Genomic DNA, 22610 nt, shown 5'->3' with positions numbered 1-22610 from the left:
TTTATTTATCCTCACTAGAAAAAACTGCACTATTACGAGATCTGAGGAATTCCTCCCACCATGGACGGACCAGCAGGGCCTGGCGCAGTGCCCGGGATAGGGCCTTGCGACTGATACTGCGTGTTTCTGGCCCCGACGTTCTCTCTGAGAGCGGTGAGCTGCTTTGTTCTGAAACTCTCATAGTGGACGTAGGCTGTGGTTTCGATCAGGTCGTGCAGATGTGTCCTGGTCAGGAAGTCTCTCAGATAGACAAACTCGCACTGGGTGACGTCCTCGACGTTGATGAGCCCCCACTTGGTTCTTCTCCCGCGGATAACCTCGCCGGAGGGAGTCGTGATGAGGTCCTCGGAGCCAATGATGGCAAAAGGCAAGAGCGACTGGATGTCGCTGTTCAATTGTCTCTCTTCGGCAGTGAGGCCGTCCTCGCCCAGGCTGAACTCGTAGGGGTACATTCTGAAGTTGTAATATTTGAACTGTTCCTGCAGAATAGACTTGAGGTTGGCTCTTTCCTCCAAGGTCAGCGTGTCTGCCTTGGCGATCACTGGCACGACGTTGGCGACCTCTGTCAGCTTTCTCAACGCAATGATGTCCAGTTTCTTGAGCCCGTAGTTCGTTGGCTCGATGAAGTAGAGGATGCAGTGGACCCTGGTGTCTTTGATGTATGTTTCTCTAGTGGCGTTCAGTTCTTTTCTGAGATACTGGTTCTGCTGGTCCTTGATGTACTTCAGAATCGGCTCCCAGCACTTCTCGTTGTTCACCTGGTCTCCAAAACCCGGCGTGTCGATCACGTTCAGGGCCAGCTTGACGTTGTTTTCCACCAGAGTCTGCGACGTGACCTTGACCTCGCACGTCTTGTCGACCGGCTCGTAGATCGTCTTTCTGCCGCTCGAGTCAATCACGTGCTGCGCAAACAGCGTGTTGACCAGCGTGCTCTTTCCCAGCCCAGAGTGGCCAACGACCATAACGTTCAGCGTGAAGCCCCGTTTGAGCAGTCTGTTCTCGATCTGCGTGGTGATCGTGTCGAATCCAACGTAGGATTTCGGCTGCAGCAGGGAGGAGGCATCGGAGACGCCCTGGAAGTCTGTCATGTCAAAGAGTTTAGTCGCTAGTTGTTAAATTTGGATCTTATTTACACGCTACTTAGACGCGAAAAACAACAATTTCGCAGCATAACGCGCCTGCACCGGTGCATGCCAGTTTTCTTGCCTGCCCAAACCGACAATTAAAATATTTTTCCAGCTTCAGAACCTGCTCTCATGTCTCTTGCAGTTGCCCATCCGCTGGCTGGCCTTGCCGCCAGACTCGCCTTGCCGGCTGTGCCGGCCCTCTCGAACGCGCTGTGGGCTCCCGCAGAGTCGCTGCTCGACCGCCTGCGCGACCGCCTGCCTGCCAAACTGCTTCCGTCGTTCCTGGACAACGGTCTCGTTTTGGCGGCCCCAAAGAAGAAAACGTCCCGCATGAAGCGCCGGCTGCGTCTGTACACGCCGGGAAGCAAGCAAATCAAGCCCAATCACAACCTGAACCGGTGTCCGTCGTGCGGAAGGTATAAAAGATCGCATTTCCTGTGCATGTCTTGCTTTTTCGAGATCAAACAGCTGTGGAGCGAGCAGGCCGAGAAGCCACCGGTCTACAAGGAGGAGTTTGCCAACCCTGCTGACGAGCGCGTGCTCTACCCGAAGACGTACGAGCGTCCGCACGTCAAGAAGCTGCGGCTGAAGGAGTACGTCGAGAAACGTCCAAAGCCGCTGCCTGTTGAGAAATAATGTACATAGATCGACGCGTCGAAAAAATAATTTGAAAAAAATATTTAATGCCAGGGCAGACGGAAGAGTCTCGTAAGCGCCAGAAGACGCCCACGGCGGGGACTTTCCACCCGTACGCCATTCCCGCGTCCTTGTCGTTGCAGGTGGTGAGCCATCCCCTGAAAATACGCCCTGCTGGGAACCTTTTGCTCGCGAGAAAAGAGACCGAGGAAAAGTTGCACATGTCGATGGGCGACTTTTACAGGTTTCCAGAGCAGTTGATAATGGACATTCTGGGATTGCTGGACTCTGCTGCTGATCTGGGACACATGATGTGTGTCTCTCGATTTTTCTACGCCTTTGCCAGCTCGGACGAACTATGGAAGCAGGTATATCTTAGGGGAGAGAGATTTGACCGATGGCTCGGAAGCTGGAAAGAGAGCATTCTCAGATGCAAACAGAGCGCCATAGACTGCAGCATCGTGCACTCAGACCTGCTATTTGTGCCCTACCAAAACTCTCAGGTCGACTATTCCAGGCTTTTCGAAAAAATCATAATCACAGAAAACAAGCGCAGACACCAGGTCATGCCGGCTTCTGCGAGTATCCCGTATGACCTCTCCATCCCACGGCTCGACGAGAACACCATGACGGCCTCGCTGTTCTCCCAGCGCTTCCACGACCGCCCGTTTATTCTCAAATCCACCGATCCTGCCCGGTGGCCAGCGTGGACGCTAGACACGCTTAGAGCCCGCTTTCCCAACACGACTTTCCGCCAGGAGTGTGTGCAGTGGCCGTTGAAGCTGTACGCGGAGTACTGTGCCAGCAACCAGGACGAGAGCCCGCTGTACCTGTTCGACTGCAACTCCGAGGCCATGAAGCAGCTCAAGACAGAGTTTGTGCGTCCGGGCGTTTTTTCCGAGGACATGTTCGACGTGTTCACGCGCCACGGCTACTCGTGCCGGCCCGACCACACGTGGCTGATTGTGGGGCCGCACCGGTCCGGCTCGACGTTCCATAAGGACCCCAACAGCACCTCGGCGTGGAACACGGTGCTGGACGGCTCGAAGCTGTGGATCATGCTCCCGCCCGACGTGACTCCGCCGGGCGTGCACACAAACGAGGACGAGAGCGAGGTGACGTCTCCGTTGGGGCTCGCAGAGTGGGTGCTATCCGGCTTTTTCAACGACACTCTCAAGGTGGCCCGGGCAGAGCAGCGCTGCGCCATTGGCATCACCTTTCCTGGCGAGTGTCTCCATGTTCCTGCCGGCTGGTGGCACATGGTGATCAACCTGGAGGACACGGTCGCGCTAACGGCGAATTTTGTTCCCGAGTGCAAGCTCGAGGAGGTGGCGCGGTTCTTCCGCAAGAAGCAGGACCAGGTCTCTGGCTTCCATCCTGCGACGGTGCTGGAATTTGTGAGACGGTGTGTTGCCGCGGGCGAGATGGACGGCGGGCTGCTCCAGAAGATCGGCGAGGTGGACTCGAACGACGATATCGGCGAGCTGGACGTGCAGCTGCCGATCTACGAGATTTTCGAGCGACTGCTGCAGCTCAACGGAAAGCAGCTGAAGCAGCACAGAAGTCTGTGGAAGTCGCTTACGCAGCAGAGCACGGGCTTCAGGTTCGCCATCGACATCGAATAGAGCGCTTTTCTGTTATCTATAGGTTCTTGTCTAGGAGGGCCCGCACGTTTTCGTAGACCCCGAGGAAAATGGCGCCGCCGGCGCTGATCCACATGGTTCGCGGGCCGATGCCGCGCAGAAACGCCGTGTAGCCCTCGTCGCGGGCGATTTGCCGCGCCAGCTTCCACACGCCCACCTTGCCGTGGCTCAGCATGAGCCGCGTCTTGAGCAGGTCAAGCGGCGTGGTAGCTGCCGCAGCCACGCCCCCAGCCACAGACCCGCACACGGCTCCCCTGGCCGGCGACAGCGCGCCGTCCGCGCCCCACAGCGTCTTGAGGTACTCGTACAGCGGGAACTGGATCACCGTGAACGGGATCTCGCGCATGATCGTGGTGCCCCACCCGCGGTAGAGGCCGTTCAGGACGCCCTCGCCAGAAACGTTGCCGAGGATGTGGCGCAGTGCCTGTGTAGAGGTGCGGAACTGCATCGACTGGGTCCGCTGCTTGATCACCTCGGCGGGGACTCTCACCATGCAGGCGGCGACCTCGCCGCACGACGCGGCGGCCATGTGCGACACCGCGGGCGGCGTGCCGCCGTTTATGAGGCTGCGCTTGAGAGCGTCGTAGGTGACGAAAAACAGCGACGCGGAAGGAGCAGAGGCCACGACGGCCGACCCGAGCCCCCGGTACAGGCCCCGGAACCCGCCGTTCTTGAGGAAGCCTCCGTGCGCCTGGACGCGCGTCTTGATGGTGTCGATCGGGAAAAACGCCAGGTCGGTGGCCGTTCCCGCAGCCCCGCCGCTGACCAGCGAGATGGTAAACTCGTTCATTGAAAAATGATTTTTCGTCGCGTCGGAGTTAAGCGGTCGGTGTTTTAGCTGGAGGCAAAAACATTTAATTTTATCTTCATTATTTTCAGCACTCTTCTTCATGTACAGGTTCAGGATCGGAGCTGGCGCGAGACGATTTTCCGTCTCTGCGCTGAGAAGAACGTCGTCGAGCGGCGTCAAGCATGCAATGCCCAAGTCAGAGGCCCAGCCGCCGCAGGGATCATCGATATCTCTCAAGTCCGCAAAAAGAGACCCTTCGGAGTACGGCACAAGACCGATATACCTGGACATGCAGGCGACCACGCCGACCGACCCGCGCGTGTTGGACAAGATGCTGGAGTTCTACACCGGCCTCTACGGCAACCCGCACTCCTCTACCCACGCGTACGGATGGGAGACCGATAAGGCTGTTGAGGAGGCGCGTGCAAACGTCGCTGCTGTGATCGGCGCAGACCCCAAGGAGATCATTTTCACTTCGGGCGCCACCGAATGTAACAACATGGCCCTGAAGGGCGTTGCCCGGTTCTACGGCAAGAGCAAGAAGCACATCATTACCACCCAGACCGAGCACAAGTGTGTTCTGGACTCCTGCAGACACCTGCAGGACGAGGGCTTCGAGGTGACGTATTTGCCGGTCAACTCGGACGGCCTGATCGATCTAGAGCTCTTGGAGAAGTCCATCAGAAAAGATACCTGTCTGGTGTCTGTGATGGCTGTGAACAACGAGATCGGAGTGATCCAGCCTTTGGAGGATATCGGCCGCATCTGCCGCTCGCACAAAGTGTTCTTCCACACAGACGCCGCCCAGGCGTACGGCAAGATACCGATCGACGTCAACAAGTGCAACATCGACCTCATGTCGATTTCATCACACAAGATATACGGTCCTATGGGCGTCGGTGCCACGTACGTGCGAAGACGGCCTAGAGTGAGACTGGACCCGATCATCAACGGCGGAGGCCAGGAGAGAGGCCTGCGGTCCGGAACGCTGGCGCCTCCGCTTGTTTGCGGGTTCGGCGAGGCCGCCAGACTGATGGTGCAAGAGTACGATGCCGACCAGGCTCACATCAAGGCCCTGAGCACAAAGCTGATGGACGCCCTGTTGTCTATGGAGCACACACAATTGAACGGATCCCGGATCCACAGATACCCTGGCTGTGTCAACGTCTCGTTTGCGTACATCGAGGGAGAGTCTCTTCTGATGGCGTTGAAGGACATTGCTCTCTCGTCGGGCTCGGCCTGCACGTCTGCGTCTCTCGAGCCTTCGTACGTTTTGCATGCTCTGGGCGCCGACGACGCCCTGGCACACTCGTCGATCCGGTTCGGCATCGGCAGATTCACCACCGAGGCAGAGGTCGACTACGTGATCCAGGCCTTGTCCGAGAGAGTCAAGTTCCTGCGGGAGCTCAGCCCGCTGTGGGAGATGGTCAACGAGGGAATCGACTTGAATTCGATCGAATGGGCAGGACATTGAAGTTTATGTAAGTGTTTATATGCAATTTATTCATCGTCGCTGAGATCTGGGTTCACCACCCGCAAACCTCCCTGGCGCGCACTCTTGGGCGGCGCCGCGGCCCCAGCGGCAGCGTCCGGCAACGACCCGTCGCTGAACCGTCTCGACGTGCCCGGCATGTCCAGCCTGTCTTCCTCGGACAAGAACCCGAACGCGTTGGCTCCGATGCCTGCTGCCACGCCTCGCGAGCCTGCTGGAGGCGGCAGCGGCGACGCCAGAATGCTGGACGCGCGCTTCTCGCTGAGGTCGTCTCTTTCTTCGCGCTGCCGCCTGCGCCAGAGCAGGAGCAGGAGCAGGAGTCCCACGAGCAGCAAGGCTCCGACGATCGACCCGACCGCAATTCCGGCCTTGGCGCCCGCGCTGAGTCCGGAGGACCCCTTTCGGACGCTCGAGCCGCTCGACGACGACGCGGCCGCCGACGCGGAGGTGCTAGTGGCGACCGACTCCGTGATGTAGATGATGGAGGTCTGCGTGTTGCCGGGCGAGACGGACGTCGTTATCCGGACTGTTTCGGAAGACGAGCTGGAGGAGGAGGTAGTTGACGAGGACGTGGAGAGGGTGGAGGCCGAGGAGGACGAGGTTGAGCTCGTTGTGGACGAGCTCGTGGAAGACGTCGTGGAAGACGTTGGGGCAGAGGTCGGAGCAGACTGGGTGGAGCTCTGCGTGGGGGAACTTTGGGTGGAGGAAGACGACGTGGACGAGCTGGGCTCAGGGGAGCTGGAGGAGCTGGAGGAGCTGGAGGAGCTAGTCGAGCTGGAGCTGGCAGTCGCAGCGTCCGCGGAGGACTGCGTCGATAGCGTCGACAGCGTCGACGAGCTGTCCTCCTCCTCCTGCGACTCGTCAACATACACCGAGTAAGAGTCGGTACCACCGCACTTCTCCATCGGATACCCCGCGCAGGATTGCGTGCACGAGCCGTCGGCGTCGTCCGAAGGCACCTCGTCGCCGCAGTAGCAGTCCTGGCCGTTGATCAATGCAGCAATCGCGTGTCCCGAACACTGCTCGGTGCAATGACTGGAGCTCTGCCACGTGTACGAGTCTTTCATGGTCAAGCCGGAAATGGCATCCGAAGAGTAGCAGCCTAGATACGTGAAGCCTGCTAGGACTCGCGAGATCACAAATACAACACCGAGTCTCATGTTGACATGGAAAAGCTAAAAAATAAACAATAGAGCGTCGCGTCGAAAAAATGAAATCTGCGTGATGTCCTGTTTAGTGCTCTGGGCAAAAATGGGAACTACTTGAGATCCTACTATTTTTCTCCTTATTTATTTGTTAAGCAGCTTGCTCACCTCCTGCGCAACGGCGTCGCCGACTTCCTGGGTCGATGAGCTTCCGCCTAGGTCGCCGGTCATGATGCCCGCGTCCAGGACGTTCTTCACGGCCTGCTCGACCGCACGGCCCGCGTCCACCATGTCCAGCGACAGCTTCAGCATCATGGCCGCAGACAATATTGTGGCCAATGGATTGACCTTGCCCGGGCCCAAGTCCGGGGCCGAGCCGTGGCACGGCTCGTAAAGGCCAAACGCCTTGTTTGTGTCAGGGAGAGAAGCCAGCGAGGCAGAAGGCAGCAGACCAAGAGACCCAGGGATCACGCTGGCCTCGTCGCTAATGATGTCGCCAAACATGTTGTTGGTGACAATGACGCCGTTGAGTTTGGTTGGCGACTTGACCAGAATCATGGCCGCGGAGTCGATCAGCTGGTGTTGCACCGTCAGCTGCGGGAACTCGTTCTTGATGGTCTCCTCGACAGTCTTGCGCCACAGCCGCGAGGACGCAAGCACGTTGGCCTTGTCCAGCGACCACAGCGGCAGCGGTGGGTCGCTCTGCAACGCCAAAAAAGCCGCCATTCTCGTGATTCTCTGCACTTCTGCAACCGAATAGCTCTCGGTGTCTCTGGCAACTCCGTCGCCGGTATCCTCTTTGCGGTCGCCAAAGTAAATTCCGCCAACCAGCTCACGCACAACAACAAAGTCAGTGCCCTTGACAATTTCTGGTTTCAGCGGAGACAGCTTCAACAGAGCGTCGGAAGCAAAATTGCATGGACGCAGGTTTGCGTACAAGTTGAGCTCTTTTCTGATCTTCAGCAGACCCTGTTCAGGACGCACAGCGCCAGTCCCCCACTTAGGGCCTCCAACAGCTCCAAGCAGAACGGCGTCGGCCTTCTTGGCGGCCTCGAGAGCCTCGTCGGACAACGGCACCCCACAAGCATCGATCGAGGCACCGCCGATCAGGTGCTTGGAAAAGCTGAACTTGACGCCGCTGGCTGATGACACGGCCTCAAGAACCTTGACGGCTTCTGCCACAACCTCAGGGCCGACGTGATCACCAGGGAGAAGCACAATGTTCTTACTCATGATTGCAAAATGATGGACTAATTTGCGCCGGTACCGGAAAAAACTGAAAAATCGTCGGCTTCAGTCATTTTAATTTTGTTCTCGCATTACCAAATCGCTTACATACTCACCGCTCAGATCTGCTCAGACACAAATTGGTCGATGTCGACCTCATCGAGCGGAGCAGTGGCCGCATTGTTCACCTTACGCTTCTCCTCTCTGAGCTCCAGACGTTTCAGCTTGCTGAGAGGGCCCCAGCCGTGCACAGGCGGGCTCAGTTTGAACGGATCCAAAAACTTGACACATTGTTTGAAGGAGTCGCCCAAAGTGGCGATCTCGTGAATAATATCTTCCACACAGATGATTCCATAGTCTCCGAGGTGCTCCTCAATCAGATTGTTGTCGTCCAGGTTCACCTTTCTGGTCGTTCCGTCCTCCTCGATGCTGGCCGTGGCACGTTTCTGGATAAGGTTTCTGACGGTAGCAAGCGATGGGGTGCCGATGGCGATGTACGGACTGGCCAGCCTGAGAAGAGGTTTGACGGCAGCGTTCAACTTGATGAAAGTTCCGGTGTACACGTGTTCTAGACGCAGCAGCTCAAGCACTTTTCTGGCCTTGGAGGGCACTTTGGCACCGTGCGGGCCTGGAATGCGGACCACGAACAAGAGACGTTCGTCGGACTCTTCTGGTGCGGCAGAACTCCGCTCGTGCTGGGACACGCGCTTCACACGGTACTGCTCTCTTTCGGATGCGCGATGTTTGGCCACTAGGGTCTCTGCTCTGATAAACCTGGCCTTTCTCTGCTGTTGTTTGCGTTTCTTCTGTTCCTCGAGCTTCTTACGCGCCTGCTCCTGTTTCTCTATACGGAGTCTGTCGGCGTTCTTCCGCTTCTTGAGCAGCACCTCTGGGTTAGTGTTCAATTTAGTCGATTCAACCATGATTAAAAAAAAAAAAATGTGCAGAAAAATTTATTTGGCAGTGTTCGAATATTTTCAATCAATACACCATCTCCACCTTGTTTCTCTGCTGACGTTTCTCAAGCTCGGCCTTCTTGGCCTGTGCCACCACCTGCGTCCATTCGCGCCCAAAGACGTCCTTTCCGAACTTAGTTTGCGCCACCAGCTGGCCCGCTCTGCGAATAGCGGTCGCCTCGTTCTTATCTAGACGGTCAGCCTTTAGGAGCACTTCATTCAAAGACGGATACGATGCTTTGTAGTCGGGATCCGACGGGTCGGCAAAAAAGAAGCCAGACGGCGTAGCATGCTCGGTTTCCGGCGCCACAACCTTGTCCTTCTCAACAGGCAGCACAATGTCCAGCAACGGTCCAGCGCTGGCGTGCACTATAGGAATGGCGCCGTTCAGCATGTACTCGACGACAGAAATGCCAAAATGCTCGTTCCACATGACGTTGAGCCCAAAAGCGGCCCGCGACAGGTACTCGTCGACGGTTTTGCGAGGAGCGTTCACCTCGAAAGCAACCAGCGAAGAGACATCTAGCTGCTCCGCCAGCGCTTTCAGCTCCTGCACCGTCTGCTCGTCCTGCTGGGATCTTGTTGACCCGATCAACGCCAATTTAAACGGCTCAGAACTGTTTCTCGCATAGCTTGCAAACTCCTTCAGCAAGAGCCCGTGTCTCTTCTCTGGCCGGAACTGCGCCAGGTACAGCAGAACACGCTCCTTTTCCCCCAGCGGATCGGCGATCTTGGACTCGTCGATGCCGGTTGGCGGATAAACAATACGCAAGCCCGTTTGCGCGCTGTCGTCCCAGATCGCGCGGATGTGGTTGCAGGTCCATGTCGAGTTGCACAGGGTGTAGTCAATAAAATTGGCAGCCAGCTGGTACAGTTTCATCATCAGGGTCCAATAGAGGTACTTGGCCAGGTTATAGACGCTCTTCGAGCTCAGCTTGTTGAGCATGTCAGCCGAGATCAGCGGATAGTGCACGTACGCCACCACCGGAATACGCAGGAGAGCCACCAGCGGGTAGCAGAAGGGCAGGCCCTGGGTGTCGATGAACACGTCGGGCACGAGTTTTGTCAGACTGTTGAAACACACGAAAACAGAGCCCAGCGCCTGGCCAATGATTGTGAAATGTTTCCAGGACCCGCCGTCGATAAGCCACTTATACCTGTTGTTGAGCTGAATAAAAATTATGCGGTCGTTAAGGCCGTCTGCAAATAAATCAATTCCAAACGTTGAGCGCACAGATTGCAAAGCTGAGCTCACACACACGTCGTCCGACGCCGTGAACGTGTAGATCGCGACCAGATTCTGTTCCGACTGTTTTAGCGTGTAGTGCACTGCCTCCCAGAGGACTCGCTCGCCGCCGCCGTTGGCGTCGCTGTAGGGGTGGAAGTAGCCATAAATGAGCCTGCGTTTCGATTTGGGGTCGGCAGGACGCAGACGGTCGATAAAGTCTGGGTCGTCCTTGTCGACTCTGGCCAGACGCAGCTTTGACGTCGGCAGAGAGTCTCCGTTGAGTTTCATGGTGGAGTACAGCTGCGGCTTGCGGGCCGCCAGAACCAGTCTTCTGCGGAACGAGCCGCGCTTGATGCCCACGACGGAGTCTGGAATGGCGCCCTTTTCGAGACTGCGCGCGATCGCGTCCCGGTAGTTGTGTGGAGGCACCACGAGAAAGCGAAGAAGAGAGGCGTCGAGGCACTTGTAGACGGCCCACACAAGCACCAGGGCGCCCAACAAAGCACCCAGGGCCGTAGAGGGCCCGAACCCGGAGCGCGAAGACGGCTCAGTGCCCGCACCGGCGCCGGAAACCTGTCGTATCGTCAACGGTGTCTGCCCAGACATAATTTATTATTTTTTACACTTAGATAATCAAATTTAGCTGTGCTACTACATTTGAGTATCTTTTTTCGACTCGTCCGACAGTGTCATGTCGCCGATCTTCTCGTCCACGTAGCCATTACCCGTGTCCAGCGTCACAAACGAGTTGTTGTTGATGTCCATCGGCAGCCGCGGCTTCGCCTGGACGTCAGAGTCGGCGACCGTCGTGGCCTCGGTGGCAGGCTGGTGGTTCTTCGGCAGCGACAACACCGTGTTCAGCGATTGGTGCGCAATGGAGCTGCGCGGCGACTGGCCGCGTTTGTAGCTCGACTGGTCGGTCACGCTGGTCTGACTGGTGTCTCTTCTGCTTTTCGTAATCAGCGACGAGGAGGTCAGCGACGAGAGCCGCTCCTGCTTCTTGCGCTCCCAGCCGATGACAGACCGCGCCTGCGGAGAGGGCAGCCCCGTGACCTTCTTGAGGTCGTTGTACCAGCTCATCATCTGGTCGTACGACTCGGCTCTGAACACCCAATTGTGGCCCTTCCGCAGCAGTCCGTTCTGCTTGGCATGCAGAACAAACTTATGGTACGAGTCGGGGTTGTGCTCGTCTTTCTTGGAGTGCTCGGCCACCTGGCAGTCCTCCACCGCTAGCGACATGATCGGCACCGGGTCGCGCTTGCGGTCGGCAGACTTGAACTCGTGCAAAAAGGTCGGCGTCAGCACGTAGTACCCCTTGGAGTAGGACTTGAGGTACTTCGACTTTCTCTCCAGGAACCCAGACCGGATCTCGAACGTGAGCGGGTCGTTCTGGTGCTGGTAGTGGATCTCGCTCAGATGTCTCATGGGCAGGTTCACGTCGATGAAGTTCTTGGTGTCCTTGGCGACGAAGGAGTCCCATTCGAAGCTGGGGTCCTTGGTCAGCAGCCCAGAGTCCAGCTTCGAGATCAGCCCGTCAAACACGTTCTGGGCCTGCTGGCCAATCAGCTTGGCGTACACGGTCAGCGCCGTCTGGATCTCAATGTACACCACCTTCTCGAGCTCCTTGCCCGATCCCTGCAAATTGTTGAAGGCCTCGTGCAGGTAGTTCTCCTCGGTCAGCTGCCGCTTGATCAGCCTGTTGAGATTGAACCTCAGCAAATACGGGTCGTCTTTCGGCGTGAGCAGCTCGGGGTGCACTTTGGCGGTCTCGACGGCCTTGACGTATGCACTCAGCTCCTGCTTTGTCTCCTGGTGGTATCTGGCCACCTGGTTCTTGAAGTCGCTCTGCAACGACTTGATTTCCTTTATTTTCACAATCAGGTCCCGCTTGAGGTTCTCGAGACGCGGAATGATGGTGCCGTTGAGCTCCTTGACGGTGGCCTGGGCCAGGAGGGCCGAGTTTGAGTGGTACTGGTACAGCAGGGTAGGCAGGTCCTGGATGCTGCCGTTCCCCAGCGGGAGGAAAAACTTCTCTGCCGTCTCGAACTCGTCGTTCGCTTCTGGGTGCGGCTGCTCTTTGTGGCCAAACAGGCCCGGCCCGCCTTGCGGGGCCCCCGTGTTGACCTTCACGGGCTGGTAAAATTCGCCGTCCAGGCCCTGGGTCACGAACGGGAAGGTAATGGCGTGATGGAGTCTAAGTTGCTGTCTGCTAATTTCCTCGTGCACAGACACTATCTCCTTGAGATAGTGCACCAGACAGCCGATGATGGTGCGCCAGAGACCAAAGCGGGTGGCCAGGATGTCTGTTGGGTTGGCCTCCGTCGGAACAAGCACGGCCAGCGGGTCTGTAGGGTCTCGCTTGGCCATTTCCTTCTGGCGCAGGTTGTGCAGCATTTCCTGTGTGGACGACGACTTGGACTGGAAGCTTCTTGTCTGCTCGGCTTGTTTCTGTCTTTGTTCGTCCAGCTGTTTGAGCTGGAGCTGGTTTTGTAGCAATTGTTGTTCGGACACAAGACTCATGGATCTTATCGTTTCATGGATTAAAACCGATTTCCCGAATAGAACAATTTTCTGTTTGAGAGGGTAAAACTTCGATTGCCTGCATGCCGTCGCCGACGCGTCGATCTCGGCCTTATCTATCGCATACTTCCCGATGCAGAGCCGGCGCACTTTTTGTTTCTCTAATGAAGGTTGTTGTTGTTGGTGCCGGCGTCATCGGCCTGACCACCGCCCTGACCCTCAAGCGCAAGCTCGACTGCGACGTCGTCGTCGTTGCCAAGGAGATACCTGGCGACGCAGACCCCCTCTACACCTCCACCAAGGCCGGCGCGCAGTGGGCCTGCTACGCGGGCAACAAGCGCGCGGAGTTCTCGTACCGGATCTTCGACGAGCTCAGCAGAGTTCCAGAGGCCTGGGTCACGAGAGTCCCGGTCTACGTGGGGCAGATCGACCCAAAGGGGCCTGCCACGGAGCCGGATCTCAGGTCGTTTGTGGACAACTACGAGTGGATTGGCGAGGACCAGCGCAAATTCCCCGGCGTCGGCCACATCTACCGGTTCGACACCTTCACCATCTCTCCTGCGCAGTACCTCGCGTACCTGGCGAACGAGCTGCTCAAGCTCGGCGTGGCTATCCAGCGCCGCGTCGTGCGCAGCTTCGAGGACGTAGCAGCCGACTACGTCATCAATTGCACGGGAATCCAGCACAACAGCATCGCCGGATGCAGCGACGCGGCCCTGCGCCCTGTCAGAGGCCACACGCTGCTGATCGAGAACACGCTGCCGTACCAGGTCATGTTCAAGGAGAGCAGTCCCGTCGAGGAGGGCGAGTTCCTCATGCTGTTCCCGCGAAAGGAGGGATGCGCCGTGCTGGGCGGCATCTACGACGCGCACTCGCCGGCGTTCGACACGTCTGTCCACGCCGACTACGTCGAGCGGCTCCAGACCAAGGCCGCCAAACACCTGCCAGAGCTGCAGGGCGAGATCCGCATCCTCAAGCACAACATCGGGTTCCGGCCGCACAGGGACGGCGGCGTGCGGATCGAAGTCGACCCGCAGAACCCAAGGCTCGTGCACAATTACGGCTGCAGCAATCTGGGCTTCACAGAGAGCTGGGCCTGTGCACAGGAAGTTCTCGACCTCATTAAGTAGTGCTCTAAATATCTGTGGCACAGCCTTCTTTTTGGCACGTTTATGTTTCGTCAGGTAGTTGTGGCCGCAGTGGTCCTTCTGGGCCTGAGCGGGATGCTGGAGGTTTTAGAGCGAAGCCGGCGCGTGCAGACCGCCGCAAGCACCGGCTACACCCACGTTTCCTCGGGGATAGTCGACGCCGACGCGGAAGAGTACTACAGACTCGGGCTGACGCCCCACCACTCTGTGGAGGTCACCACGCTGGCGGGCGACGCCGTGGTGGACAAGACGGTCTTGCACGGCCGGTTTCTTCACATAACCGACCTGCATCCAGACGAGATGTCGAAAACTGGGGCGTCGTTCGCGAACAGGTGCCACCGCAAAGACAAGCAGGCTCTGCCCGACGAGGCGATGCACCGGTACGGCGACGCGATGAGCGGCTGCGACTCGCCGCTGGAGCTGTACGAGGCGACGATGGAGTGGATCCGGGCCAATCTGAAGGACAAGATCGACTTTGTCGTCTGGACCGGCGACAACGTCCGGCACGACAACGACCGCAAAAACCCGCGTTACGAGGGCGAGATATTCTCCATGAACGAGAAAGTCGCCGAGAAGATGAGCAGTGTGTTCATGGACGACGGCGAGGAGGACACCATGCCGCTGGACCGCCGCGTCAAGATCGTGCCGAGTCTCGGCAACAACGACGTTTATCCGCACAACCTGTTTGCTCCGGGCCCCACGCTGCAGACGAGAGAGCTGTACAAGATCTGGCGCAACTTCGTCCCCACCGAGCAGCTGCACACGTTCGACAGGGGGGCCTACTTCTTCAGAGAGGTTATACCCAACAAGCTGGCCGTGGTGTCCATAAACACGCTGTATCTCTTCAAGTCGAACCCGCTGTGCGACAACTGCTACAACCGCAAGGAGCCCGGCTACAAGCTGTTCCAATGGCTTGGTTTCGTGCTCAAGGAGCTGCGCAGGCGCAACATGAAGGTCTGGCTTACGGGCCACGTTCCGCCCGTGCCCAAAAACCTGCACTACAGCTGCCACGCCAAGATGAGCGTCTGGCAGCACGAATACAGAGACATCATCATTGGCTCGCTGTACGGACACATGAACATCGACCACTTTGTGCCGCTGGACTCTGTGAAGTCCTGGAGAACCATCGAGAAGCGACTGGGTAAGCTGGACTACGAGACCTACGGCGACGGCGACGAAGAGGACGATCTGGAAACGTACGAGCAGCTTGGGCTGCTCGACGACGACTTCGAGATCGTCCGCGGCTCGCGACGCTACGACAACGCCCCGAACGGAAAGGTGTCGTACCTGGAAGACGTCAGAGACGGACTGTACGCCAAGCTCAAGGGCCCGAAAAAGGCCGGCAAGGACGGCGAGCGGTACTCGTTTGCGCACGTGACCGCGTCAGTGGTGCCCACGTTCAACCCTGGGTTCCGCGTTTGGGAGTACAACGTGTCGGGGCTGCACCACGGCGAAGCCGAATCTTTTGAGCCGTGGGAGCGATTTTTCGCTCGGCTCGAGGAGGAGCTGGCCGCAGAGGACAGTACGGACACTCTCCACACCGAAGCTTCCAAAGACAAGACGATTCCGCCACTCATGCCGTCAGATCTGCCTCTGGGCCCGGCATACACGCCGCAGCTATTTTCTCCAGAAAGATACACGCAGTACTACGTCGACCTGGACTACGCGGCCAAACACCCCGACTGGAAATTCGAGTACCAGGTGGAATATTCGACTGACGACGACGAGTACCAGATGGACAGCTTGCTGGTCTCTGACTGGCTGAGGATGGCGCGGAAGCTGGCTAGATCTGCCGCTGTTGCTCCCGACGACGCGGAAACTGCCGGCGCGAAAAAACTATGGAAAACATACCTAAATCGCGCCTTCATAGACACCGGCTACCAGGACCTGCCTATCGCCAATAAGTGAGCTACCAAAAAAAAAAAAACAAAGCTCCAAATTCGGGCTGTGCGGTTTTTTGGGAGCAGCTTATTTTAGACGCTCATCGCAGCCAGTCTCTCAATCTTTTGCTCTTCTGTTCTCACCATGCGGCTAATCAGAAGAGATGATTTCGAGGACCTTCTAGGCGGCAACCTCGAGGTGGCGGCCGAGTTCAAGCAGTACAAAGAACCCAGCTATCTGATGGAGGCCGTGGCCGCCGAGAACGCTACAGAGTCGCTGAAGAAAAGCTCTTTCTTCAGCAAAATGGCCCAGCCGCTGAAATACACGTTTGAGAAGAAGGACTTCGTGATCCTCGTTTTTCTGATCGTTTGTTTCGTAACTCTGCTGGCCGTCTTCTGCGGAGCTGTCTATTTTGGTTACAGAGAGTACAGTCTTCTTCTCAGGCGCGTCAGCCTATACGAAAAAGATGTCCCGCCCTGCGACGAGGAGGAGGAACTGGACGAAGAGCCCAAAGCTCCGAGCGCGTACAGCGGCGCCACACTGCGGGAGCCGTCCACCAGAGCGTCTGCTTTTTTGCCTGGCCCAGGACGCGAGCTGCCCAAAACCAGTTTCACTCTTCCCGACGTCGAGCAACCGGCTCCTGCCGTTGCACGGACGCTTTACTCCTGGAAAGACTCTCTCCATAAGATCTCCAAGCGCCGCACATCGAGGACTTTGCCAGGCAAACACTCTGCCTCTACGCAGTTCTCTGCGCCTATCGACGGCGGATGCATGCCGACCTGGTCGTCTGTGATAGACTCGAAACTCTCGCCGATTGACGTCGTTCATGGCAGCGTTTCGCCCGACCCCGCGAACAAAATGGCCACCAACGAATCTGCCCCCGAGACGTCCTGTCTTGTGAACGACGACGGGTCTTTGGTGGAGCAGACGGCAGACAACACCCGTTTTGTAAGCATCTACAAGCAACACTCCCCAGAAGCGAGCGGCCGCCACGAAGATGAGCCCAAGACCGTCTATACCATGGTCCAGCTCTACGAGCTAGAGCCGTTGGACCTGATCCAGGAGTTTGTGGATGGAGATGACAATAAGTTGCTTGCTACAGAGATCCTGTTCCCTAAAAAACCGCTCTACTCGGAGAGCTCGGTTGTGGAGATCGAGAAAGAACTGACGATGATTCGGCTGAATCTATTTAACTGCTCTTTGGACACTGCCTCGCGAGTGCTCGAGATCATCAAGTTTCTGGCCAGCTCGTTCGGGCTGGAGAAATTCAATAACCCGCGCATATTCCTCATGTCGTACGGCATGCTGATCGAGCAGCTCGTGGAATCAGACTTCATCATCAAAGACGACGATATACCGACGATTCTGGTCGGCGCCTTCATTGAGATAGTCGTCAAGTACTGTGTGTGTTGCTGGAAATATCCAACATCCAGACATGTGAAGGTCGACAGGAAGTTCGCCGCCTGGAAGATGACTCCACACGTTCCGCCACAGTACAAGGTGTTCAAGTACATTTGCACGCTGATCAAATCGGGGTACAAGACCGACCTGCTTGGAGAGGTCCTGATATTCTTTTCCACGCCGCCAACCCCCCACAACCTCATATATTTGCTTCCGGAGTCTGAGCTGGAGAATTATAAGAACTCCGAGGTTTTGGAGCTCATGGCCTATTTGCGAAAACAGATCCAGGAAGAACACACCGACTGCTGCGGTCCAGCTTCATTTTCTGGCGCAACCTCGCCAGCATACTCCGAGTATGAAGCCTTGCTTCACTCGCGGGTCGCTAGAAAGTCAACGAGCCCCAGACGCGCGCTTCCGGGAGCGTTTGCACGCGAGACAAACAACACTGAGGCCGCCAGAGAGCCATTGTAGTTTCTGTACAGCCAAACGAACGAATAAGAGAGGACAGAATGACCGTTTAATTAATCTTTACCGTTTCTGAAGTGGTCGTAGTTGATCAGCGCTTGCATGCAACCCCATTCTGTCAGCTTATTCCGAAGCCACTTCAGCTGCACAGGCTTCGTCAAGTAATCGTTGCAGCCAGCAGCCAGAGCCTGTTGCTTGTCGGCCGCAGACGTCGACGCCGTTAACGCCACAATGATTATCGGCGAACGGAACAGGTCGTGGTCCAGCTGGTCAGCCGGCTTCAACTCCTCCTGCTCCGTCGGAAGAGATAAGTTGGCGAAATTCCCAATCCGGTTGAGTCGTTCCAGCCGTCTAATTTCCTCCGTCACCTGGATTCCGGATATCACAGGCAGCTGGATATCCATAAAACAAAGATGGAAGCCTCCTTCCTTCCACAGCTGCAGGCCTTCTTCTCCGTTGGAAGCGATTTTGAACTGAACGTTACAGGACTTTAGGTGTCTGGCCAGAATTTTCTGATTCACCAAATTATCCTCCACAACCAGTACATTAATGTTGTTCAGGATCTTATTAATCCCTGGCTTCGGTTGCTGTTTCAAACGCAGCGCCGACGCCACTTCCTCCTTTTTTGGCCCGTGTTTGAGCACGATTGGGTGTTTTGAAGACGAGGACGCGCTTTCTGGAGTCGTGGAGGCCTTATTGGACTCGTCTGCAGCATGGTTCTCCTCGAATGTCGGCGTTCTTCCAGGAGTCGGGGCGTTGTTGGAATATTGCGAGGCCGGCGATTTACTGCCTGTCCTGGTGCCCTTTGGGAAAAGAATCACTGTGGAGGAAGACTGATTCTGGTCCTGGACAGAATTGCGTCCTAGCCTGGTGAACTCTCTTGGAGGAGGCAGGCTCTGCTCGCCCAGCACTGCTACCTTTCCAGAGTAGTTATTGTCTGAAAAAGCGGCGTCCTGGGGAGTCCTAGTCGGGTTGGACCGGCCAGACAGCGAGCCACTATAGAAAGGCGGAGCATTCGCGGCGTCCTTAGCTTCTGGGTTGACCAGGCCGCCTGCACCGGCCTGGCTGAGAGAGCTCGTTTCGGCCGCCTGCGGGAACGTCGTCTTGGCACTGGGTCTCTTTTCCACCACCGGGTACGGCGTGTCGATGATGAACGAGTCCTCCACCTTCATGCCGGATGGGAAGTACTGGTCCACTATCTTCCAGATGAACGCATCGGGCTCCAGCACTATGGTGGTGGTTCGCGACTTGGCATGGGTCCGGGTATGGCCAACGGGCGACGGTTTGTGAGTTGGCTCGGGCACCCGGTCTGCTGCCGAGACCTCGTTGTGGCTCAACAGCGACGACTTGGATGCGGACACAGGGATCGGTGACACCGGATGCGCGTGGAGCGAGGGGTTCTCCCCGACAGCTGCGTGCGGCCTCATTTTCGACATTTTGTTGCCCTGTAAGTTGGTGCTGCTGGAGCGGCTCATGATGGTTTTCGGTGCATACGTGGAGTTCTGGGCCGCCAGCGGGGAGTTCTGGAAAGTGGAGTCTCGTTGCGGGTGGCCCGAAGCAGTATTAAACGCGGACGAGGACGGAGACAAGACAGACGGGATCTCCAGTTTCAAAATGAGCTCTGAGGGGTCGAACTGCTGTGCCAGTGTGGTGGGGAACTTGAGCATGATTTGCGACTTGACGTCGTCCACGAGGTCTCCTGGACCCACAAACAGCGTCGTGGCGTTGCCACCTGGACGTTTGACCCAGATTCTTTTCCTGGCCGGCATCGGCTGGGCATTCTGCAAACCGTTGGGAGAGGAGGCCGTGAACGTGATGTAGGGGTTCGTCGGCTGGCCAAACGCCGACGCCGGGTTCGCATTAGCCATGGCAGCACCAGAATCCTGCAACGGGACGCTGCCTCTTTTTAAATAAGCAGGGGCACTCATAAGATAAATGGAACAAATAAATTAAAAAATCTGGGTTTGTTTTTTCTCTATGGGCAGGAGCATTTTAAAACCAGGACAGGTGCGAGCGTCGGTGAGCTTTTTGGGAACTACCAGGGTGGACATTGGGAAATTTGTGCCGCTGCGGAATGAGAAGGTGGAATTGGCCCTGGACAAGGTGTTCCGGCAGCTGGGTCTCAAACGGGAGCGACCTAACCTGGTTGCCGAGGTTGCAAAGTTCAAGACGATCCCACACGAGTACAAACCAATACAAAAAGTGCAGTGGTTCCACTTTGACCCGAAAAAATACAACATTTCGCAACAGGACCTCGACAAGGCGCCGGGACAGGTTCCTGACTCGCCCCTCGGATACGTGACAAAAGACACCCCGATTGCCGCAAACTACCAGGAACTCAGGGGCGTCCAGGCCACGTTGTGCTCGATCGCCATGGAGACGCACATCGGACACATCAAGCCGGCTTACAGGTGCGATTATTTCACCTTGTGGTACTATCCAGAGTCATATTACATGGGCCAGATCCGCAAGAGCCGGCCGGGTCTGATGCTTCAGTACGACAACAACGCGTTCCTGAACACGCTCGCGTCGCGCGGGGTGAAATTCGGCAAGACGCTGAGCAAAGACGCAGCTGGTTACTACCCGTTTATTTTATCCGTGCACCGCACAAAGACCTCCAAGTTCTACCGGAAAACCTTCTTCGAGCATTTCACAGCCAACAAGATGATAGACCAATGGGACGGCCTGTACCGCTTCCAGCTGTACTTGCGTCCTGTGCTGAAAAAGGACTTCGAAAATCTCGAGTTCCATATCCAGAAGAGTCTGGAGTATGTGCGTCGCTACCGGGCAGCGCCAGAGCCAAAGGCTCGCCTGGACTGGAAGAAAATCGATAGCGTGTCCAGGCTGTACGGGCTGCCACCTTTAGTCCCGCGCCAGCGAACATAGCATGGCGGCTGCTATATATTCGTCCATTCTGGGTACTCAGTTACGTATGCCCATTTATTTTCCTTGTGGCAGTATTCTCTTGCATGCAAATAGAGCACAAGTTTTTCTGGCTCTGGCTCCTTGAAGAGCCGTTTGCCGCACTCTTCGCAGAACTCGCCAGTGAACTGTTCCATGCGTGCGCTTTCTGCCTCCTTTGCGATCCGCTCAAAGACGTCTGGGTCCGAGTAGTCTTGGTTGGCAGCCAGCAGTCCGTGTCTGTAGAGCTGGTCGTTAACAATCGGAAAGCCCAGGTTCCGAAGATGGATACGGATCTGGTGCGTTCTGCCCGTCAACGGCCGGCACTCCACAATACTCTCGTCCAGCAGGGACGAGTATCTTAGCCGGCTAAATTCCGTGGTAGCAGATTTGCGGTCGATCCCGTTCGTAAGGCCGCGTTTCGTCTCGACGACAACCACGTCGTCCTCGCAGACCAGGGAGTCCGGAAACTTGCCCGCGACACGCGCCACGTACACCTTGCGGACCTGCTTGTCTCTGATCGCGGACTGGATCTCCTTGGCCTTAGCGGCGCTCTTGGCCAGAATGCAGATCCCGCTCGTCACCTTGTCGAGGCGAAAACACGGCCTGAGCTCTGCCAGGCCCATCCCGTGCTTCAGGATTTCCACCATCGTGTTGTAGTGAAAGTTTTGCACGGGATGGATCGGCATGCCGGCCGGCTTGTTCACTACGAGCACCTCGTCGTCTTCATAGACAGTCTCAATCTTTGCGTCCACGATGGGCGGCTCGTGGACATGCACATGGCGCAAAATCACGTCGCCCTGTTTGAGCTTTTCAGACAGGAGCTGCTCCTGTCTCAGCTCGAGCGTTTGCTGTTTAATTCTGCGGTGCACTATTATTTGATTATTTTTGATCCGTTGGAGATGCTGGTTTTCTGAATATTCGCGAAACTCGGCCGTCAGCACGTCCAGCAGCAGTCTGTTGCGCCATCGCTCCTTCACTGCCGTGGCGCACTGGCGGTAATACGGCGGCACGATGCGCAGGCCGCCCGCTGAAGTGTAACTGGTCATGGTAAAATAAGTGAAAAAAATACTCTATTCAGTATATACCGAGAATATATGCCAGACGGGTGACGACCAGATCGATAGCCATCGTGATGGAGTCGCGTGCAAGCACCATCTTGGAGCCGTCGACCTCGTGCCAGCTGATCGCGATCTCGTCCACGGGGATATGCTGGTTGATGGCGAGGATCAGCAGCTCGACGTCGAAGATCCAGCCCTCGGTGTGCATTTTCGGGAAGATCTTCGCGACGGCAGCCTTGTTGAACAGCTTGAAGCCGCACTGCGTGTCCTTGATGGTGCGAATGCCAAACACAAACACCAGAGCGTGCAAAGCGTACATCAGAAAGTTGCGCACGAACGACCGTTTCACCACGGCGTCCGTGTTCACCATGTGCGCTCTCGAGCCAATGGCGACGGCAGCACGCGTCTCGGGCTCGTCCCCGTCCAGCCGCCGGACGCTTTCGAGCAGCTTGTCCAGGTCGCTGAATTTCGACGCTCCGTCTGCGTCGGCGAAGATGGCATACTTGCCCCGGCCAAACTGTATCCCGTGGGTCACCGCGCCGCCCTTGCCGCGGTTTTTCACAAACTGCACCACGCGCAGCACGTGCGGCCTCAGTCCCAGCTCCGCAGCCAGGCCCACAGCGTACTGCGCCGTCCCGTCGCTCGAGCCATCGTCCACGATTATGATCTCGTACTGGCCAGGGAACCGGGCCTCCAGATGCTCGACGCACTCGGCTAGCATGGCACGGAGCCGGCCGTGCTCGTTAAAACAGGGCACCACGACGGAAATCTCGATGCCGTCGCGCGGAGCCGAGTTGCGTGGCGGAAGCTTGAATCGACCAGCGGTGCCGTTGGTTATGTATTCCAGTTCGCTGTCGTAGGGCTTTCTCGGGCTGTGCGTGAGCAGAAACACCGCGAGGTACACCTGGAGTTAGTAGGGGCAGACCAATCACGTACGCTTATCACGAGCCCCGCGGCAACGGTGGCTAGAACGGCCAGCGACATGGAAA

The 22610-nt window shown here is 56.9% G+C and overlaps 17 protein-coding genes across 17 annotated transcripts; 8 read left to right on the top strand and 9 right to left on the bottom strand.

Annotated features, from left to right (window-relative positions):
• Positions 1-32: 32 nt before the first annotated feature.
• Positions 33-1088, bottom strand: KL911_003271 (uncharacterized protein; the record flags this gene model as incomplete). Its single annotated transcript, XM_043198433.1, has 1 exon — positions 33-1088. One exon carries the CDS (start codon positions 1086-1088, stop codon positions 33-35), a length of 1056 nt encoding a protein of 351 aa, XP_043054222.1.
• A 168-nt stretch (positions 1089-1256) lies between these two features.
• On the top strand, positions 1257-1763 carry KL911_003270 (uncharacterized protein; the record flags this gene model as incomplete). The annotated part of the gene is made up of 1 exon (XM_043198432.1): positions 1257-1763. One exon carries the CDS (start codon positions 1257-1259, stop codon positions 1761-1763), a length of 507 nt encoding a protein of 168 aa, XP_043054221.1.
• A 47-nt stretch (positions 1764-1810) lies between these two features.
• On the top strand, positions 1811-3388 carry KL911_003269 (uncharacterized protein; the record flags this gene model as incomplete). Its single annotated transcript, XM_043198430.1, has 1 exon — positions 1811-3388. One exon carries the CDS (start codon positions 1811-1813, stop codon positions 3386-3388), a length of 1578 nt encoding a protein of 525 aa, XP_043054220.1.
• Positions 3389-3456: 68 nt separating this feature from the next.
• On the top strand, positions 3457-4199 carry KL911_003268 (uncharacterized protein; the record flags this gene model as incomplete). The annotated part of the gene is made up of 2 exons (XM_043198429.1): positions 3457-3483; positions 3696-4199. The coding sequence occupies 2 exons, from the start codon at positions 3457-3459 to the stop codon at positions 4197-4199; spliced, it is 531 nt and encodes a 176-aa protein (XP_043054219.1).
• Positions 4200-4296: 97 nt separating this feature from the next.
• KL911_003267 (uncharacterized protein) lies at positions 4297-5670 on the top strand (the record flags this gene model as incomplete). Its single annotated transcript, XM_043198428.1, has 1 exon — positions 4297-5670. One exon carries the CDS (start codon positions 4297-4299, stop codon positions 5668-5670), a length of 1374 nt encoding a protein of 457 aa, XP_043054218.1.
• Positions 5671-5696: 26 nt separating this feature from the next.
• On the bottom strand, positions 5697-6848 carry KL911_003266 (uncharacterized protein; the record flags this gene model as incomplete). The annotated part of the gene is made up of 1 exon (XM_043198427.1): positions 5697-6848. The coding sequence occupies one exon, from the start codon at positions 6846-6848 to the stop codon at positions 5697-5699; it is 1152 nt and encodes a 383-aa protein (XP_043054217.1).
• Positions 6849-6977: 129 nt separating this feature from the next.
• Positions 6978-8066, bottom strand: KL911_003265 (uncharacterized protein; the record flags this gene model as incomplete). The annotated part of the gene is made up of 1 exon (XM_043198426.1): positions 6978-8066. One exon carries the CDS (start codon positions 8064-8066, stop codon positions 6978-6980), a length of 1089 nt encoding a protein of 362 aa, XP_043054216.1.
• Positions 8067-8179: 113 nt separating this feature from the next.
• KL911_003264 (uncharacterized protein) lies at positions 8180-8983 on the bottom strand (the record flags this gene model as incomplete). Its single annotated transcript, XM_043198425.1, has 1 exon — positions 8180-8983. The coding sequence occupies one exon, from the start codon at positions 8981-8983 to the stop codon at positions 8180-8182; it is 804 nt and encodes a 267-aa protein (XP_043054215.1).
• Positions 8984-9041: 58 nt separating this feature from the next.
• On the bottom strand, positions 9042-10850 carry KL911_003263 (uncharacterized protein; the record flags this gene model as incomplete). The annotated part of the gene is made up of 1 exon (XM_043198424.1): positions 9042-10850. One exon carries the CDS (start codon positions 10848-10850, stop codon positions 9042-9044), a length of 1809 nt encoding a protein of 602 aa, XP_043054214.1.
• A 45-nt stretch (positions 10851-10895) lies between these two features.
• Positions 10896-12764, bottom strand: KL911_003262 (uncharacterized protein; the record flags this gene model as incomplete). The annotated part of the gene is made up of 1 exon (XM_043198423.1): positions 10896-12764. The coding sequence occupies one exon, from the start codon at positions 12762-12764 to the stop codon at positions 10896-10898; it is 1869 nt and encodes a 622-aa protein (XP_043054213.1).
• A 164-nt stretch (positions 12765-12928) lies between these two features.
• Positions 12929-13890, top strand: KL911_003261 (uncharacterized protein; the record flags this gene model as incomplete). The annotated part of the gene is made up of 2 exons (XM_043198422.1): positions 12929-13423; positions 13495-13890. The coding sequence occupies 2 exons, from the start codon at positions 12929-12931 to the stop codon at positions 13888-13890; spliced, it is 891 nt and encodes a 296-aa protein (XP_043054212.1).
• Positions 13891-13936: 46 nt separating this feature from the next.
• On the top strand, positions 13937-15820 carry KL911_003260 (uncharacterized protein; the record flags this gene model as incomplete). The annotated part of the gene is made up of 1 exon (XM_043198421.1): positions 13937-15820. One exon carries the CDS (start codon positions 13937-13939, stop codon positions 15818-15820), a length of 1884 nt encoding a protein of 627 aa, XP_043054211.1.
• Positions 15821-15937: 117 nt separating this feature from the next.
• KL911_003259 (uncharacterized protein) lies at positions 15938-17665 on the top strand (the record flags this gene model as incomplete). Its single annotated transcript, XM_043198419.1, has 1 exon — positions 15938-17665. One exon carries the CDS (start codon positions 15938-15940, stop codon positions 17663-17665), a length of 1728 nt encoding a protein of 575 aa, XP_043054210.1.
• Positions 17666-17715: 50 nt separating this feature from the next.
• On the bottom strand, positions 17716-19587 carry KL911_003258 (uncharacterized protein; the record flags this gene model as incomplete). The annotated part of the gene is made up of 1 exon (XM_043198418.1): positions 17716-19587. The coding sequence occupies one exon, from the start codon at positions 19585-19587 to the stop codon at positions 17716-17718; it is 1872 nt and encodes a 623-aa protein (XP_043054209.1).
• A 49-nt stretch (positions 19588-19636) lies between these two features.
• Positions 19637-20545, top strand: KL911_003257 (uncharacterized protein; the record flags this gene model as incomplete). Its single annotated transcript, XM_043198417.1, has 1 exon — positions 19637-20545. The coding sequence occupies one exon, from the start codon at positions 19637-19639 to the stop codon at positions 20543-20545; it is 909 nt and encodes a 302-aa protein (XP_043054208.1).
• Positions 20546-20556: 11 nt separating this feature from the next.
• On the bottom strand, positions 20557-21609 carry KL911_003256 (uncharacterized protein; the record flags this gene model as incomplete). The annotated part of the gene is made up of 1 exon (XM_043198416.1): positions 20557-21609. The coding sequence occupies one exon, from the start codon at positions 21607-21609 to the stop codon at positions 20557-20559; it is 1053 nt and encodes a 350-aa protein (XP_043054207.1).
• A 28-nt stretch (positions 21610-21637) lies between these two features.
• On the bottom strand, positions 21638-22605 carry KL911_003255 (uncharacterized protein; the record flags this gene model as incomplete). Its single annotated transcript, XM_043198415.1, has 2 exons — positions 21638-22483; positions 22558-22605. The coding sequence occupies 2 exons, from the start codon at positions 22603-22605 to the stop codon at positions 21638-21640; spliced, it is 894 nt and encodes a 297-aa protein (XP_043054206.1).
• Positions 22606-22610: the final 5 nt, after the last annotated feature.

Source organism: Ogataea haglerorum (genome assembly GCF_019207285.1).
Source record: "Ogataea haglerorum isolate 81-453-3 chromosome Unknown 81-453-3_NODE_8_length_489951_cov_95.815404, whole genome shotgun sequence".
NCBI lineage: Eukaryota > Fungi > Ascomycota > Pichiomycetes > Pichiales > Pichiaceae > Ogataea > Ogataea haglerorum.
This window is presented reverse-complemented; position numbering and strand designations above follow the sequence as displayed.